The sequence below is a fragment of the Helicoverpa zea genome, chromosome 6 (assembly GCF_022581195.2).
Source record: "Helicoverpa zea isolate HzStark_Cry1AcR chromosome 6, ilHelZeax1.1, whole genome shotgun sequence".
NCBI classification, from domain to species: domain Eukaryota; kingdom Metazoa; phylum Arthropoda; class Insecta; order Lepidoptera; family Noctuidae; genus Helicoverpa; species Helicoverpa zea.
The window spans coordinates 6,749,251-6,767,123 of NC_061457.1; the positions used below are offsets into that span (position 1 = coordinate 6,749,251).

The 17,873-nt window shown below is 37.4% G+C and overlaps 2 protein-coding genes across 6 annotated transcripts in view; one reads left to right on the forward strand and one right to left on the reverse strand.

Moving 5' to 3' along the window:
• Positions 1 to 12,268, forward strand: part of LOC124631043 (protein sidekick) — a 34,662-nt gene extending 22,394 nt beyond the window's left edge. For both annotated transcript variants that reach the window (XM_047165150.1, XM_047165149.1), the window contains exons 12-29: positions 914 to 1,326; positions 1,408 to 1,630; positions 1,729 to 1,925; positions 2,164 to 2,373; positions 2,661 to 2,915; positions 3,187 to 3,415; positions 3,503 to 3,823; positions 3,898 to 4,078; positions 4,446 to 4,661; positions 5,077 to 5,273; positions 5,596 to 5,792; positions 6,209 to 6,448; positions 6,796 to 6,933; positions 7,110 to 7,317; positions 7,600 to 7,884; positions 8,461 to 8,781; positions 9,010 to 9,287; positions 9,924 to 12,268. In XM_047165150.1, coding sequence (XP_047021106.1) covers positions 914 to 1,326; positions 1,408 to 1,630; positions 1,729 to 1,925; positions 2,164 to 2,373; positions 2,661 to 2,915; positions 3,187 to 3,415; positions 3,503 to 3,823; positions 3,898 to 4,078; positions 4,446 to 4,661; positions 5,077 to 5,273; positions 5,596 to 5,792; positions 6,209 to 6,448; positions 6,796 to 6,933; positions 7,110 to 7,317; positions 7,600 to 7,884; positions 8,461 to 8,781; positions 9,010 to 9,287; positions 9,924 to 10,166 — 4,352 coding nt within the window. In that variant the 3' untranslated portion in view covers positions 10,167 to 12,268. The remainder of the gene's footprint in view (positions 1 to 913; positions 1,327 to 1,407; positions 1,631 to 1,728; positions 1,926 to 2,163; positions 2,374 to 2,660; positions 2,916 to 3,186; positions 3,416 to 3,502; positions 3,824 to 3,897; positions 4,079 to 4,445; positions 4,662 to 5,076; positions 5,274 to 5,595; positions 5,793 to 6,208; positions 6,449 to 6,795; positions 6,934 to 7,109; positions 7,318 to 7,599; positions 7,885 to 8,460; positions 8,782 to 9,009; positions 9,288 to 9,923) is intronic.
• Positions 12,269 to 12,565: 297 nt separating this feature from the next.
• LOC124631045 lies at positions 12,566 to 14,511 on the reverse strand. 4 transcript variants are annotated; one of them, XM_047165153.1, is made up of 4 exons: positions 14,412 to 14,511; positions 13,577 to 13,720; positions 13,220 to 13,439; positions 12,566 to 12,959 (listed from the first exon to the last, which is right to left on the reverse strand). In XM_047165153.1, exons 1-4 carry the CDS (start codon positions 14,463 to 14,465, stop codon positions 12,613 to 12,615), a joined length of 765 nt encoding a protein of 254 aa, XP_047021109.1. In that variant the 5' UTR covers positions 14,466 to 14,511; the 3' UTR covers positions 12,566 to 12,612. The 4 variants fall into 4 exon arrangements, with proteins under 4 accessions (XP_047021109.1, XP_047021108.1, XP_047021107.1 ...); XM_047165152.1 differs by lacking the exon at positions 14,412 to 14,511 and adding an exon at positions 14,208 to 14,405; XM_047165151.1 differs by lacking the exon at positions 14,412 to 14,511 and adding an exon at positions 14,190 to 14,405.
• Positions 14,512 to 17,873: the final 3,362 nt, after the last annotated feature.

A 17,873-nucleotide genomic window follows, 5' to 3' on the forward strand; every position in this document is an offset into this window, starting at 1 on the left:
CGCCGAATACTTTAAAAAGTCTGTTAGAACCTAGCGTGATAAGATAAATTAAGTTTGTTTAATTAAAGGGATGCGAAAAAGCTAAATAAGCTATGAAGTAACCACCCATTGCGACGTCAGTTACGCCAATATTATGATGCCTACTAAAAACTTTATTCATATTAATTTCACATTGACTAATCAGCACAATTTAATAGCACATTTAACGTTCTAAACACCTTTGTCAGAACTCAAAACGTTCAAAATAAATGGAAGTCTTTCCTAACGATTTCTTTTTATACGTATGTGTGGACAGGTAAGCATTAATAGATGTTGTGAATCATATTAAATTGTATTTTCTTTGCGATCAAGCAGCCAGCGATCTTATATGCTGCCAAGGTATGCAGGATAATTTGAAACAGTTCATTGCATTCATAAAATTTTTAATTTTGTCATGCATTTTAGATTTATTATTTTTTAAATGCTATTTTTGATAAGTCATAAACTTAATGAAATATTTTACCATTACTAAATGAAAGTAGTATTCCTTCGTTCACAAAAACAAGTTATATTTTTTGTTAGGTTGCATTATATATAATATAATTGGGTTGCATATTATTATTGTGTATCGTCTGCATGAAACGTGATATGTCTTTTATATAATGATTACAAAATGTATGTCAGTAGTGATTGATGTTTGATACCTCCTATTGCATCACTCGGTAAATGCATGGGGTGCATGCTGATAACAATTATGGTCAATGGTCTTAAAATATATATTCTTGTTTACTTTTGAGAACGAGTTAAATAAAACTCTAGTTGTAAATTGATATAACAATGACTTGAATTGGCATGCTTGAGGGTGAACAATATTTCTGTAAGATCACATGATAATCGTAACAAAAGAGATTAACATAATAGTATGTGTTTCCAGCCCCATCGGGTCCTCCCATTGGTTTTATGGGATCTGCGCGATCTTCATCCGAAATCATTACTCAGTGGCAGCCACCACTTGAGGAGCACAGAAATGGCCACATCTTAGGTTACGTCATCAGATACCGACTTCGGGGTTACGACAATAGCCCGTGGACAAACCAGAACATTACTAATGAGGCACAAAGAAACTACCTCATTCAAGACTTGATTACGTGGAAAGATTACAATGTACAGATCGCTGCGTACAATGACAAGGGCGTAGGAGTATTTTCAGATAGCTACACTATTAAAACAAAGGAAGGTGTACCCGAAGCGCCTCCTGACAGCGTTCGCTGTGAGCCGTTCAACTCGACTGCTATATCCGTTTGGTGGACACCTCCCAACCCACAGAAAATTAATGGCATTAACCAGGTATGTCCGCATTACATAAGATAAACATGTGAAGAATTCGACGATATGTAGACACAATATTAACATGCAAACAAATTACAGGGTTACAAAATACAAGCGTGGATCTGGGACGATAAGGAAGGAGCTAATGTTGAGCAGAAACTTATAAGTGTGCCCCCCAACCTCCTGGATCCTTTGACTGAACAGACAGCCGTCATTACCGGTCTCGAGAAGTTTACTGAGTACAACATAACGGTGTTATGTTTCACGGAGCCTGGTGACGGACCGCCGAGTGATTTTATGCATGTTAGGACGAACGAAGACAGTGAGTACATATGCCTATCTTTTTTCATAATACCTACTACGAACCATCCTTCCAATTTTAGAGCTTTCTTCCAACACAAAATTATTATATTTTTATAGTTCCGGATGAAGTAGGCAGTTTACTCTTTGACGGTATATCGGATCGCGCCGTGAGAGTATCTTGGACTGCACCGAAAAAATCTAACGGCATCTTGATTGGATACAAGCTTTCATACGAAATGAGAGATAACAACGAAACTGTTAGAGAAGAGGTTTTGCCACCAAACGTCACCAGTATTAGGGTGGAACACTTGCAGGTATTTTCATAAAAATATTAAAAGGAATTTTAATTTTACGGAATTTTGTTTTATGTTTAGATTTTTTATTAAAGTTTAAATACCTAATTTTATTCTTTGATTGGCCACATGATACAAGCTAGCCTGAGTTTGTGGCTCAACGGTGATAAATACTATTTTCTGGCTATAAACACTATTATCAATTAATCTGTGGTTTCTAGTACACTAATAATTAAGTTTGTATACTTTTTGTTTATAGGCCAGTACACACTACAAGTTCTGGTTGTGTGCGATGACGGCAGTAGGCGAAGGGCCGCCGAGGGCTGCTGTGATCCAATCCGGCGTTGAACCAGTGCTGCCGGATGCCCCTCGCAACTTAGCGCTGTCCAACATAGAAGCCTTTTCTGTACTACTGCAGTTCACACATGGCTTTGATGGCAACTCCTCTATATCTCTATGGACAGTACAGGTAAACCTCATGAAACTTTTTGGTGCGGTTTTATAAAAAAAAATCGTTTCGTTTTCTGACGAAAGTTCGCAAGTACATCTTTTTGAGAGGGTTTGAGAAATCATGAAAATGGATTGCTCAAAACGGGCCATAATTATTGATTAAACGCAAAACTGGATAACTTTGAAACTAACACTTGATGCTAGTTTAATTTATAAATGAGTATTAGCAGACATCTTCTACTATCTACCAAGTTCTATGACAGTGTTTCAATTTGGACTTATAAGTTAATCAATTTATTTTCACAGGCTCAAACAGCGCGAAACTCATCATGGGTGACAATATTCGAGTTAAACGCGCCTGACGCCCAGTCTATACACGTAACCGGTTTAATACCATTTACTACGTACCGACTGCGACTGATAGCTACGAATGTAGTTGGGTCCTCCCCGCCCTCCGAGCCGTGCAAGGAGTTCCAAACTATACAGGCACCGCCACAACACCCGCCGAAGAATGTTACTGTCCGTGCTGTTAGCGCGACTAATTTGCGCGTTAGATGGATTGTAAGTGTCTTGTTTTCATTTACCTGTTATACTAGCAGCCAATGACATTTATGACCCACGCAAAGCCTATATGACCTAAGCTAATTTTCATAAAGAAAATCGAAATTGCAGGATTACATTTGCAGTTTCACACCATTTTCGGCAAAGATTGTCATCTATGACATTGGTCGACAGTATATAAAAAAATAACCTACTTTGATATAATCTATTGTATCTTGTTTTATTAAACTTACTTGCTAAGATATAGTCATATATTATTTCGTGATTACAGCCACTACAACAAAGTGAATGGTACGGCAATCCAAAAGGATATAACATAACATACACAAAGAGCGACAGTAACGATACACTGCACAGTATTATTGAAGACCACACTGCAAACTCTCACGTATTGTCTAATTTAGAAGAATGGTCCGTATATGAAATACGTATGACGGCTATTAACGAAGTAGGCACTTCAGTTGCCAGTCCCACGGCTACGGAAAGGACGAGAGAAGCTGGTAAGTAAAAAAATAAATAAATGAACAATGTGAAGTAAAACCTGCTCTCAACAATGCTTTAATATTATAAAAAATATTATTTTATAGTTCCATCAAGAGGTCCCATCGATGTATCAGCGAATGCCACATCATCAACTACAGTGGTCGTACTCTGGGGAGACATCCTACCACAAGAACAAAACGGCCTCATTGAAGGATACAAAGTGTGTTACGCGGCCATAGTGCCACCGCCGAGACCTGAACAAAAGAAGGTCGAATGCCAAGCCGTGCCGTCCAACCAGACACACACTATAACGCTCACAGAGTTGAGGAAATACGTCGTCTATCAAATACAAGTATTAGGATATACGCGATTAGGAGACGGAGCCTTAAGTGATCCCCCTGTTACAGTCAGAACTTTCGAAGACAGTATGTATAAGATCGTATATATTTGCTTAACAATTATGAACTATATGTTGTACTACATACGTTCTATTATCTAGCTCCTGGTCCACCATCCAACGTGTCGTTCCCTGACGTGACGTTCACGACGGCGCGTATCATTTGGGACGTACCAGAGGACCCCAATGGAGAGATTCTGGCGTATCAAGTATCGTACCATCTCAACAGTTCCGCAAAGCCGATGTTTACTAGAGAGTTCCTACCTTCTGATAGAACGTTCAGGTAAGGGTTTGTCTTGTCTCTATGTCAATTTATTAAGGTTGTAATTCATTTAAGCAGCATAACTTTTGTGTTATAAAGTAATCTATTATTTCCGCAGTCCACTTTCCTAGTTTCACTCATTGGCGCATTGTATAATTAAATTATACTGTTCTATGTTTTCTGTAACTGCTTCACGTACGTACATAGGTTTAAATTGATAACGATAGCGTACTATGTAGATAAATATACATATTTTTTAAATTTAAGCAAATACAGGAAAGCGAGTGGAAACTCGCAATATGAGAAGCAAAACCGGGATCGTTTTGGGCATGACCATGTCCCACCACCCAAAATAGCTAGTATGACATTGTATTTTTTATGCTCTCAGGGCTACGGAGCTGGAATCAGAGCGCTACTACCAGTTCAGCGTGCGCGCGCAGACGCGGCTGGGCTGGGGCGGCACGGCGCGGGCCCTCGTGCTCAGCACCGCCAACCGCGCCGCGCCCGCGCCGCCCGCCCGTCCCAATGTGGCCCGCTCGCTGCTGCAGCCGCACCACATTACTTTCTCCTGGACGCCCGGCGACGACGGATATGCGCCGCTCAGGTACTTATCATCTTCCGAGCCTTTTCCCAACTATGTTGGGGTCGGCTTCCAGACTAACAAGATGCAGCTGAGTACCAGTGTTTTGTGTGCTCAGGTACCTATATCTCTCGCATATAGACAAGCGCTTGTGACCTCTCCCCTACCAGTGATGCCTAAAAATTGATTCTGAACAGCGAAATTGATTCGTACGAAGTTTCGAACCGCCATTAAGTATGCCACGAACTGTAAGTCAACATTCCCATAGTCCAGCATTGTGGAACGAAAACAGCGGGGAGGGATCTTATTTCTGACAAATTATTCTTACCAGGACAAACTATGTGCTAATACCATAAAATATGTTCCGATCGTAACAAATAAATTATACTTTATTCCATCACTCTCACAAATATCTAATACCATTATTATTCTTACTCAGATACTACACGGTACAACAAAAGGAGGATGGTGGAACTTGGCAAACGATTCCCGAGCGAGTGGACCCATTCGTGACGTCATACACGGCTGAAGGTCTCAAGCCGTATACAGCATACCAGTTTAGGATTAGAGCGACCAATGATATTGGACCCAGCCGATACAGTAATGCTACAGAAACTGTGCGGACTTTGCCTGCTGGTTTGTACCTATTTACTAATCTAGATATTATCCCTTCGCAACAAAGTATACGAAATATTCATCAGTGTTTGTTTACAAAGTTTCCGGTTAAATTTTATTTGTAGCTATTAGAGATGATCCAATTGATGTATTTAATTAAGCCCTCAAGAGCGTATTACAACGAAAACGTTTTTTCTGCAGTTTTATCCCCGCGTTACACACGCAAAGCTATTAAAGTCCCGTTTTCAACTAACGCTAATGTTTTGTTATTTAAACACGTAGGTATTTAAATCTAAGGAATAATTAGAAATCATTTAAAACGAGTGTTCTATTTAACTATCAGCTCCCAGCAAAGCCGTAGAGAACCTCCACGTAGTACCGATCACGCCGAGCAGTGTTCGCGTGCAGTGGTCGGCGCTGGGCGAGGCGCACTGGAGCGGCGACACGCGCACCGGCGGCTACCGAGTGCGATACCAGCCGCTCACTGACTTCCCTACTGCGTTGCAGCAGACTATGAAGCAAGATGTGCCGGGTATTAAGGTATGTGGCGTTTGTATATTACACCCCATGTTATGAGGATGGGGAAGGGATATGGACAAGACGTGTAGGTACTTGTGCTCGGAATTACTAGTGATCATTTTCAATAATGTACATAATAAAATGGCTATTGTACCTTCAAAGGGCCGTCCATAAATTACGTAAATATCAGGAGGAGAGTAGTCAAATCAAACTACACTTGGGTGACAGGTTCTCACAAATGGCTCTTATTATTTTGTTACAGTTATTAAGTAATTTGTTAGGTGTGACGTGATAATAATAGCGTCCTTAAAAATAAATAAATAAAATAAAATTATAGCGCACATTATGCCGATAACAGATGAGGAATGACAAGTCTAAACACCTCACGCAATTTATCGAAACTAAAATGTTTACGTCACATTATTGTTCCCACACAGAGCGAGGAGGTAGTGCTGACGGACTTAGCACTGGACCGCAACTACGAGATCAGCGTGTGCGCAGTGAACTCGCAGGGGCTGGGCCCGGGCGGCACGCCGGCCGTGGTGTGGGTGGGCGAGGCCGTGCCCACAGCGCCGCCGACGCGCACCACCGCCCGAGCTCTGTCACCTACTGAGGTGGCGCTCAGCTGGACCCCGCCTGCGCCTGCCATGCTTAACGGCGATCTGCTGGGCTATAAGGTATATTCTACAATACATTATCACATTCACCTAACCATGACCAACCTCTGTACGTATGTATCACACTTTGTTACACTTCATTATAAGTTTTTACTCAAGAGACTTCGCTGTCGGTCCGTTTGTTTGTCACAGATGATGTTTTATGTTAACGTTATAGCAGCAGCCATGGGCCATATGAGTTTAGAAACTAATTTTCGCATACAGATAGACAGCCAAATCGCTTGCATTCGAATACATTTTAAGGGTTTATGTGATCCGCATAACTAATTTCGATTTAATAAGCAATCTGACTGCAGTTTGCCACATTACCTTTAAAACAATGGTTTAACATAACTGTTACCTTACAGATATTTTACCTCGTGACTGATTCCCCTGAGGAGCCTGAGCCTGGCCGTCGCATAGAAGAAGAGATCGAGGTGGTGCCTGCCACGGCTACATCACATTCACTCGTCTTCCTTGACAAGTACACGCAGTATCGTATACAGGTAGTTATTTAACAAAAAAATAAATTGGCCTTAAAATTTTTGCATGCTTTTATATAGCTAATAAATCATTTATTATTATCAAACCATTGAAAAGAAAATAAGATAAAACTTTTTTGAATTAAACGATTTAAGCACCTTTTCTAGGTTGCTGAAATATATATTTTTTCCTTTCACAGGTGTTAGCATTCAACGCTGCCGGCGACGGTCCTCGGTCAACAGCCATTACTGTCCGAACGTTGCAAGGCCTACCTTCAGCTCCACGCAACATTACCTTCAGTGACATCACTATGAACAGCCTCGTCGTGGAGTGGGAGCCGCCGTATCGTCGTAACGGCATCATTCAAGCGTACCTCGTCACTTACGAAACTATCGAACAAGATGAACGTAAGAATACTTACACATACACAAATTAATTAATAGAATTTACCCAAATTTTTTAGGAGTTTGGTTATTCAAGTGTTGTGTGACGGGTCACAGGGAAAAATGGAAGCGGAAGACATATTGCGCTGACCCCAAATAAAATTGGGAACAGGGCAGTAGGAAGAAGGTTATTCAAATGTTAGGGAGATTGATGCGGGACAAAATAAGTGCTTTTATCGTATTTAGTACCAAAAAGGTATGGTCAAAAAATGATTTTTCTATAAATGCGATTATTTCACATTACAGGTTTCAGTAAGCAAGTAAAGCAAAAAGTAACAGAGCGTCGTCTAGCCGTGGGCGGGTTAGAAGAGGAGGTGGAGTACCGGTTCAGCGTGCGCGGCGTGACTGCGGGCGGCGGCGCGGGCGCGGCGGCGGAGGCCCGCGCGCGGTCGGGCCCGCAGCCCGGCTCGCCCGCCGCCCCGCGCGCGCTGCAGCTGGCGCCCGAGCCCGCCGCGCTGCGCCTCCGCTGGATTAACGCCGCGCCCGGACAGGCCCCGCTCAAGGGGTACTACTTCGAAGCACGCCGCAAAGGTACGCTCACTACCTCACGTGTCGTGTCATGCTAAACTTTCCCGACACCTACATAATCGAACTTCGGAATACTTTGACTTCGCAACTCAACAATGCGCGTATAATAAGCGTATAATGTTATTATTTTCTAGCAAATAAATAATTTTATGATTCATAATGAAGTGGAACGTTTTTGATATGATTTTATATAGTAATGATTACCGCCATAACTATTTTTTTTGTCTAAGCAAATTTCCGTTATCGAAGGCCAAATTTACAACTCTAATGTTTCGAGAATATAACGGGACATAACAATTGTTTCATTTTAAATGCAGCCAAGGAGTCGTGGCAGGCCTGTAAGTTGACTCGTTATTGAATGCACCTAGAAAATCCCTACACTAAATGATTTATTTACCCTACCACTTTACCAATATTTAAGTACACTGTATATTATTACTTATTTAAATATCCTTATTACTTAGTAAATTTTGGTATGTTATTAACGACATCAAATTAATAACCCTAAACGTTAAAAATTTGTTGCCACATTTTTGTGCTTATTCGATTTTTGTTCTATAGTACATTTTTTTTACGCAGACGACACAAGATGGGAAACAATAACCAGAACCAACAATGGCGTGCTAGAAGAGTTTACTATATCGTACCAGAGTTTGTTGCCGTCGACTGCCTATTCATTCCGCGTCATAGCGTACAACAAGTTTGGAATTAGCAACCCTACGTACAGCGACAAAGTCATCGTGACTCCTTCAAAATTGTATTTGGAGTACGGGTACCTGCAGTACCGACCTTTCTACAGGCGCACTTGGTTCATGGTGGCGCTAGCAGCGGCATCTATCATCATCATAATTATGGTCATTGCAATTCTCTGCGTCAAGAGCAAAAGCTATAAATATAAAAGTGAGTTTACTTTGATAATAATATATTAAGATAAGTTAGTAATAGTTCAGCCAATGACAAAATACTTTGCCCCTCCCATATCAGAGGCTAGTGACTGCGCAACAGTCAATATGTACTTACAAAATATTACCACGCAAGGGCGAGGCATCAAATGGCTAACTTCTGAGAGGCAAAGTTATTTGACGAAAGGCCGTAGATCATCCACATTACAACAAATTTATTTTTCAGAAGAAGCACAGAAAACCCTGGAGGAATCTCTAGCGGGTGAGAGCGACGAGCGCGGCACGCTGGCCATGGAGCTGTACCGGTCGCGGCAGAACTCCAGCGGCAGCGGCGGCGCGGGCACGCTGCGGCGGGCGGCGCCGCTGGCCAAGTCGCCGCCGCGCCCGGCGCCCGGCTCCGTGGCCTACCACAGCGATGAGGAGAGCCTGCGCGCCTACGACGAGAACCCCGACGACTCCTCGCTCACGGAGAAACCCTCCGAGATGAGCTCCTCCGACTCCCAGGTGATTACCATTAAGATCAGCGTTGTGTAAGAACCCTTGCCACGACGACACGGTCACACTAAACCCGCCTTATTTTTTCTCCACCTTTCCCTGGAGCGCGTTACGGTAAATATCGACGTCTGAGAACTCTCGCTGCTATAACTATTATCATTTTGGACACGCTTTGACGAGATCAGCACTTTTGTAGTCATATTTTGTTTGAGTTGAGTTTCTTAGACGGAGGAAGTAGTATATTACTGTAAAGTTGGCTTTGTGTATTTACATTTAAAATTACAATAGAAAATTTACCTTAAATAAAATACTAAAATAAAACTACATTCTTAAATTTCAGTATACTTCAATAATAAATATTAACTTATTGTACAGCCAACAGCAAAATAAATGGACATTCAAGTTATTCAAACCTAATACAAAAGTCTTAGTAGAAGTTGAAAAGCTGAACACAAACGGAAGAGTTTGTCTTTGCCATTTTTGCCGATCGGTTTGATAGTTCAATAACATTTAGAAGCTTTTGCTGAGGGCTGTACGTAATAAAAACCGAAGTATTCATCGTTTAATTAAATACATTTAAAAAGATCTGAAGGAGTTAAGGCCAAATTTTCTAGTAAAATAATGCATTGTTTCAATTTTTAACAGAATTCTGAGAGTGAAAACGAGAGCGTCAGATCGGAGCCACATTCGTTTGTGAACCATTACGCGAACGTAAACGATACGTTGCGGCAATCGTGGAAGCGACAGAAGCCAGTGCGCAACTACTCGAGCTACACGGACTCGGAGCCTGAAGGCAGCGCCGTGGTCAGTCTCAACGGCGGCCAAATCGTCATGAACAACATGGCCCGCTCTCGAGCGCCGCTGCCGGGCTTCTCGTCATTCGTATGACAGGAGCCGGCCAGCACGGCGCCCGCCGAAGCCGTGCACATGTAACAATTCACTGCCCATTCCCAAGTATTTAGTTAAGTTGGTAGCTATTGCAATTGTACATATCGAATATAATTTTTAAGCTTTAATTAAATTCGTAAATTATCTAACTTTAAATTATGATGCAGTTGATATTTCAGATTAAATATTAGGATATTCTAAAAGTATATTCATATATTAGTAAGCTCAAATAACACTTGAATACAACTGTAAATGATCCTCGCCAGTATGAGTGTCATTAACCATTTTATAATGCCATACCACAAAATGAATTCGATCATTCGATTAGAAGCACGTATATATTTAGTAATAATAAATAATGACAACTGTCGGCAGCTATTTTATAGGGCGTTAATTTTATATTGAGATCTCGTATAGTAATTTTGCATGTTTTATTGAACATTTAATGTATTTCTTTTCTACATTAAACAATAACTTTTGAAAGCATTTGAATGTTATCTACATAATTATTTTCTATAGACAGTTATGATCAAAACGTTCATTTTCAATTGTGATTAAACAATAATGATTTTTCTATTAAAAAATATTAGTAGTACATATACATACATTATTTGCAGCTCAAAAAATACTGATTGTTGTCGCAAACATTTGACTAAGATAAAAAAATCTTCATTATGACTTGATCTCTAGATAATGAGTGCGTTTTGTGCAGCAAAATTATTTTGTATCTTGTAGTTTACCATGAAAATTATTCAACTCACAAAATATTATAAAAAGATATTGACCAAATATTTGACTATATGTACATACATATAACTGTTATACTGACCAATATTACGACCCGTAATAATCGTGGTGGTTGTCTGCGCCTAACGGGTCTGCTACTCCTGAATTATAATATATAAATACATAGCTATGCATATATATGTATCAACTTTTTATCCTTCTTATCAAAAATATTAATCAGTATTGAATAGTGTTTAGAAATGTTCTTTATTAGCTGTTGTTCCAGTTAAGTAAAATAAATAGTAATGTATCTAAAAGATCAGAATGACTCGTAGTTTAACATTTTATAATATTTTTACAATTTATTATATGCAATTGACTGATAGCTGTAGTGTCTAATTATGTGTGTAAATATATCTTAATAAAATGCATCAATTTTAGAGTTTTTGACATTTCTTTTACAAATGTAATATTTGAATAATTTCAAAACCACACAACTATACATTACAATTCTATGAATAAATGTAAACTAGTGTTTGGAACAAAACAAACGTAACTTGTAAACCAAAATTATTAAAAAATTGGACCACTACTTAGTATTACTGTAATAAATGTTTTAAATGTACTTAAAAACAAAGGTGAATTTAATCCACATCTATGATTATAAAGCGGTAAAGTAAATGAATTTAATACTGTAAAATGATATCTGTTTATGAGGGTAATAGCCTGATAAACATTATTCCGAAAAATAGTAATATGAATTAATTATAAGGATAGTCCAAAAAAATTCAATGGACTTGGTTAACTTATAATAGATAAAGTGAACAATAACAAATTTTGATCAATTGGCTATGGTTTATCGTCGGAACTCTAGCACTTGGCATTCCATGTACACATTGCATATTCCCTTAAAACAGAACTGGATGGGTTTTACGTTTTTTTTTTTTTTAAAGCAGGTAAACGTGTCATACTCTTGACTACGGTTTGGCAAATTCGTATGTGTACTCGTGTATTCGTGTGATACTCTCCAGGAATATTACTGTGTTTACAGCAATTTTATAATAATTTTATAGAATTAAAAACAGTCATATATTCGATACCAGAATACAGTTCTAAGCTCATGGAGGAGAATACTAATTACATTTCGAATATTGTTTGGAGACACGGGGGACAACCTTCGCCAAGCGAAATGGACCAAGAAGTATTTGCCAAGCCCCTTACAAGTTCTGTATACCTGCCATGCGATACTCCTCGACAGATATGCAGTTAAAAGGTGCAGGGGTGCCATTATTTTATAGACTTTAATTCAACTTTGTCTGCAGCTATTATCTTAGAACATAAATGTTTATTTACTTTATTAAATAGCATAAATTATTTACTTGCATTTTATTTAACTCTTTGAAAGCCTAAACCATAACTAACGGGAAACTACGCGATCTTGGGGAGGCCTTTGTCCTACAGTGGATGTTTTTGGCTGACAATACAACAACGAACTTCATTGAAAAACAAATAGATCAATGGAATTCAAATTGCAATGAAAATATATGTAATGTATTTTATGTGGCGCAGTCTTTGGCTGACTAAGTCCTATCCTCATACATACCAAATATCACACTTTCAGTTACATTACTGCAACTACTTTATTAGCAGGTTTAGAATACAAAACAATTGAATATAAATATGTAGTTATTTTATTTATTCATACAATTTTAAGAAATGATTACAGAATCAGTTTGTCACACTTGTCGACCCAAGCTTTAGGGACACACTTGGGGATGTTTTTCCATTGCTTAATTACATTGTAAGCACATAAATCTACAATAGAAAATTCTGTCCCATAAATCCAATTTTTGTATGATGAAAACAGTTTGGATACAGCAACTTCTTTGTTCTTATCTGAAGTTCTTTCCAGAACGTGACATAGATCAAGTAAGGAGTCAACATAGTAGTCATTAGCATTGTATGGAATGATATTTGGGTAAACATAAGACAGGTATCGTAATATATTTACATTTCCTACAATAGGAGTGTCCAGTGTAGAAAACTTCAACTCCGTGTCAGCCGAAACTGCAAATGCAATAAAATGTAGATGTAATTTATATTAAATATGTAATAGTTATAGTCAAAATGTGAAGCAAGAGCTCATCTAAAGAATGCATTACATATAATGAACTGAATAATGAAATTAAATAATATTTTAATTTAAACAGGAACACAAATGGTGCCTTCAAATTATATCAACTAAAATTTCATGAAGTCTCCAATCACAATTCTATGCATAGAGTGGGTACTTAAACATGAACTTACGGGAATAAACTGACACTTACCACACTTGAAAATCAGCCTCAAATTTGTTCTTGAGTTATTTTTCGATTCTTTCAGATTCTTAACATAGTTTTTTATTTTCGTCAATTTTTCGTTTGGCACTGATGAATGAATATGCCATGAAATGTTTAGAGCCACAGAAGATTGTTTTAAAATGAAATTAAGATACCAGGGCACACTATCTGGGCTGAGAACCAGCACAACTTCATCAGGTGTTGGTAACTGAAATGAAGAAAATTAATAATTCAGACTACTTGACGGTGACAATGGGAATGAGTAACTTCACTCACAGTGTGATCATTTTTAGTTTACCTTCTGACAGCATTAGTAAGGTAAAGGAAATATAATTATAAACTTACACAATGTTCTGGTTTTCTTGTTTCATTTTGAGTGATGGTACCTTTGCAGTATGAACTGATAGTTGCAATTCTCTCATATAAAGTATCTAACTTTTTAAGTAATTGTTCCTGACGCTGCTCCAACTCAGTCATTTTATTTGATCCCTAGAAAATAATCATTATTTAACATAATGTCCCAGTGTGAAAAGAGAAATGAGTGAAATGGTTTAGAACCACCTAACCAAGAAATATTTCTCAGAGAAAAGCAAAAATAGAAAATAAGGGCTCATTTTTAATTAAGCAACCAATATAATGTATCATTCAAAAACATATCACTATTTACTTGTCTTTTTTTGTCCATATGCCTAACAACATAAGACTGATCAATATAAAGTTAAAGTTAGATATTAAATACTATCTTTCAGTCGACTGTAAATTCGTATTTAGGGTAAAATATAATATATTTTAATTTTATAGAACTCTAGAGTAGAATTCAAGCGTGCAGATGGCCTGTCAAAGACCACTATAGTATGTATATTGGATGCCTATCCTCGAGCAAAGGTTTGAAGTATTTTTTGTTTCACCACATGCTTGAAAGTAATTTTAAGAAAGTAATAAATTCAGTGACAAAAACCTTAAGAAACTTGATAACCTGGTTACTGATACTGAGGTTGCAATCGTCTTCATGATAAAAATCTGTACGACATTTAACAGAATACATGCAGTCCGGCAAAGCAACATCTTTATCATGCACAATGATTTTCTTCATTTTATACATCATTTTAATGTTTGCTAAATAAAATTGTGGCTATTATCAAACTAATATTCTCGTAATACTATTACTAATACTCCTTACCAAAACTAATTTAGGAATAACAGCAGGCTGTACAATCTTAGAACATTTTACCATGCAACTAGGAGAATATGATATCACCAAATTCAAAGAGTACCGTAATTGGTTGATAGATCCTTAGATATTATACCTTTTTAATTTAGTCGTATTATACCATCAAGTGTTGTTGGTTTGTACAAATAGATGGCGCTTTCTGATACTAACCGACCAAATTAAGAATAGTTGTAAATATACAAATCATATGAAAACGATGTGGCTATTTTATTTTTGCATCATTATATTTTGTCAAATGAATAATAAATGTTGCCATCAATAAAATAAGGAAATGGATTAGTGGTTTCGTTAAAATCGTAAACTTTTTATGCAAAAGCAAAATAGCAGTAATATTTCACTTAAATTATAAAATATATTTTCATCAAATAAATCATTATGACTAGACTTATTTTAATGCAAGCAGTTATTTATATTCCGTATTAAACCTTTAATTGAATTCGTAGCATAGTAGTTATTTTGTACTTTTTACTTGCAGCAATGAAGTAAGCTGTCAAGTGTCAACAAATGGTAATGGCGGGTAATGGCATTCCTTCTGTCATTATAGCCGGTCGTTTTTGTTGCTGATAATTCAACAATAATTAACAACCGAGTGCTTCTCCGAATCTCCGTAACACATCAAGTTTTATAGGACGTCATACACTAATTATCTGCATAATTAAAATCTTTAAATTCAACAACATTCCGCTGCGCGAACGCACACTGTATTTATTTATTGACTCTTCGTCGTGTGCGTTCGCGCAGCGGAATGTTGTTGAATTTAAAGATTTAATTATGCAGATAATTAGTGTAAGACTTTCTATAATTGTGTATGGTAAATAAAAATTTGTGTACGCAGCCATTGTGGAGAAATTCACCAAAAACAGATTCCGCTGGGCGAACGTTGTCCTGGCGGAACTTTTTTTAATCCATAGACTTTAGAAGAAAAGAGTTGTGTCTAAAAATTAAGTGTGTATTTGTGTATAATTATTTATGTATGAATGAAATCAGTGCATGCATAAACTTCGGAGAAATTCAAGTTTCCGCTACGCGAACGTTTGGTCATTAGCTAGTTTTCATATAAAATGCTTACATAGAGAGCTGTAGATTTTTACATACGTCGTTTTGAATTTGTTTATATTTGTTTAAAAAACAGATTTAGAAAAAGTCGTAGGGTTTAAAAGATAAAAATATAAACATAAAATACACTTATTAGGTCTTAGTTCTTAAAGTATGCAGTTTGGGGTCTAGATTTTGACGTTTGATACTTGGCAACATATTGCAGACACTTACAAGGTTTGTTACGACTTTTTCTAAATCTGTTTTTTAAACAAATATAAACAAATTCAAAACAACGTATGTAAAAATCTACAGCTCTCTATGTAAGCACTTTATATGAAAACTAGCTAATGACCAAACGTTCGCGTAGCGGAAACTTGAATTTCTCCAAAGTTTATGCATGCACTGATTTCATTCATACATAAATAATTATACAAAAATACACACAAATTTTTGGACACATCTCTTTTCTTCTAAAGTCTATGGATTAAAAAAAGTTCTGCCAGGACAACGTTCGCCCAGCGGAATCTGTTTTTGGTGAATTTCTCCACAATGGCTGCATACATAAATTTTTATTTACCATACACAATTTTAGGACGTCATACACTAATTATCTGCATAATTAAAATCTTTAAATTCAACAACATTCCGCTGCGCGAACGCACACGACGAAGAGTCAATAAATAAATACAAGATAGAAATTTTCAATTTTTTTAATTTGAAACATAAAAAAGCATGTATAGGGTCGAATTGAGTAACCTCCTTGCTTTTAGACAAAAGTAGTATTTTTATTGACTATTCACCGTCGATATTCATTTCACAGTATTTTAATGTTTTCTTTACTACGTACCAACTGGATATTAGGCGTAATGATAAACCCCACCAATAGCAAAGTCATATATATCGTTGGATAGGTCTTTTTAATTGGAACAACATTTACTATGACAGCTTTTGTTCAAACAAAAAGATAAAAAGGCCTATCCCACAGAGTACTTTGGCCTATCCAATGATATATATGACATTGCTATTGGTGGGCTATACAAATCTGCCCTTTAAATATTGTTCCAAAATATTTTGTTAGATTTTCTAATATATGCTCTTACTACGACTATTGTACATATCTATGGCAAAATAAATGACTAAAATTTGCCTATATGGGTTTTATTTTCTACTTAAAATCTCATCTCATACTTAATAAAAACCTGCTTGGATGATGGTAGATGTATATAGATCCACATGTGTACATGTCATAAAAGTTGTTGGTTTGTGGTTACAGATGGCACCACTAGTGGCTTTCCTTCAAAATCCGTTTAGTTAAGCCTCTATACCTATATAATAAAGTACTCTGTGAATAACAGTCAGGGTCAGTCAGCTGTCACTCAGCCACGTTTGATTGAATGTATGAACGATCGAGTGAGCGACATACGTTTGGCTGGTTCGAGCTTCGAGCGATCGATTTTCTAGGTAGACAGAGAAAACATTTTCTAAAATTGTGAGGGATTCATATGTTCAACTGCAAAATTTTCAATTTCCGTTAGGCGGCTAAGCAGTTGGGTCAATCAATATCAGATCCAAAAGGCAGTATTCCTTGAAACGAATAATATAGTATTTTAGAATTTCTCGTACCTTGGACTCAGAACCCGTTATCGCTGGCTAACTTTTTTTTAAATACTTAATTTTATCTTACTTCTTCCTGCCCAGTTCCCAATTTTTTTTTGGGATTTACACATATATAAAAAATAGCGTTCTGTTTTTCAGAATATTTCATTTTTTTAAGTTCAAAAGAAGAAGAAAGAAAACCGCATCAAAATCGGTTCAGACAAACGTGAGATAATCGTGCACAAATATATGTACATACAGTACAGGGTAAAACTGAGAAACTCCTTTCTTTTGAAGTGAGTTAATAATCAATTCCGCAATCTATATTATGGCTGATTTACATTGAGTCAGTAACTGACGTCAGTCCACTGACAAGTCAGTGCTGACCCGGCACTGCCATCGTGTAAATTGATTTGAAGTCAGCACAGTACTACTGACGAAACACTGACACTACACTGACTTCGTGTAAATAGCACGCGTCAGTTTTCGGCGCCTACACTGACGTCAGTTACTGACTCAATGTAAATCAGCCTTTAGCTTGATAGGTCAATAAATCAATGGTGGACAATAGTTTCACAACGTCTCCCAGTGGTAATAAGATTAGATCCGATTGAACACATAAGGTGACACAACTCTTTAAATTCATTATCGTTAGCCACCTCTTGTAAATTACGACATAATTTTTAGTTATTATTCTCCTTTGTTATTCTCATGGTTCACCACTCACTGGTGGTGGTGCTGGTGCGGTGGTGATTTTGTTGTAAAATACGGCACTGT

What these genes read in the sequence shown, in the direction of transcription:
- LOC124631045 (XM_047165151.1), bottom strand. Translation starts at nt 14,336, where the DNA reads ATGATGTATAAAATGAAGAAAATCATTGTGCATGATAAAGATGTTGCT. An exon ending in AGGTTATCAAGTTTCTTAAG is followed by an intron (nt 13,721 to 14,189) that starts GTTTTTGTCACT and finishes ATTATTTTCTAG; the next exon opens with GGATCAAATAAAATGACTGA. An exon ending in CAAGAAAACCAGAACATTGT is followed by an intron (nt 13,440 to 13,576) that starts GTAAGTTTATAA and finishes TCTTCATTTCAG; the next exon opens with TTACCAACACCTGATGAAGT.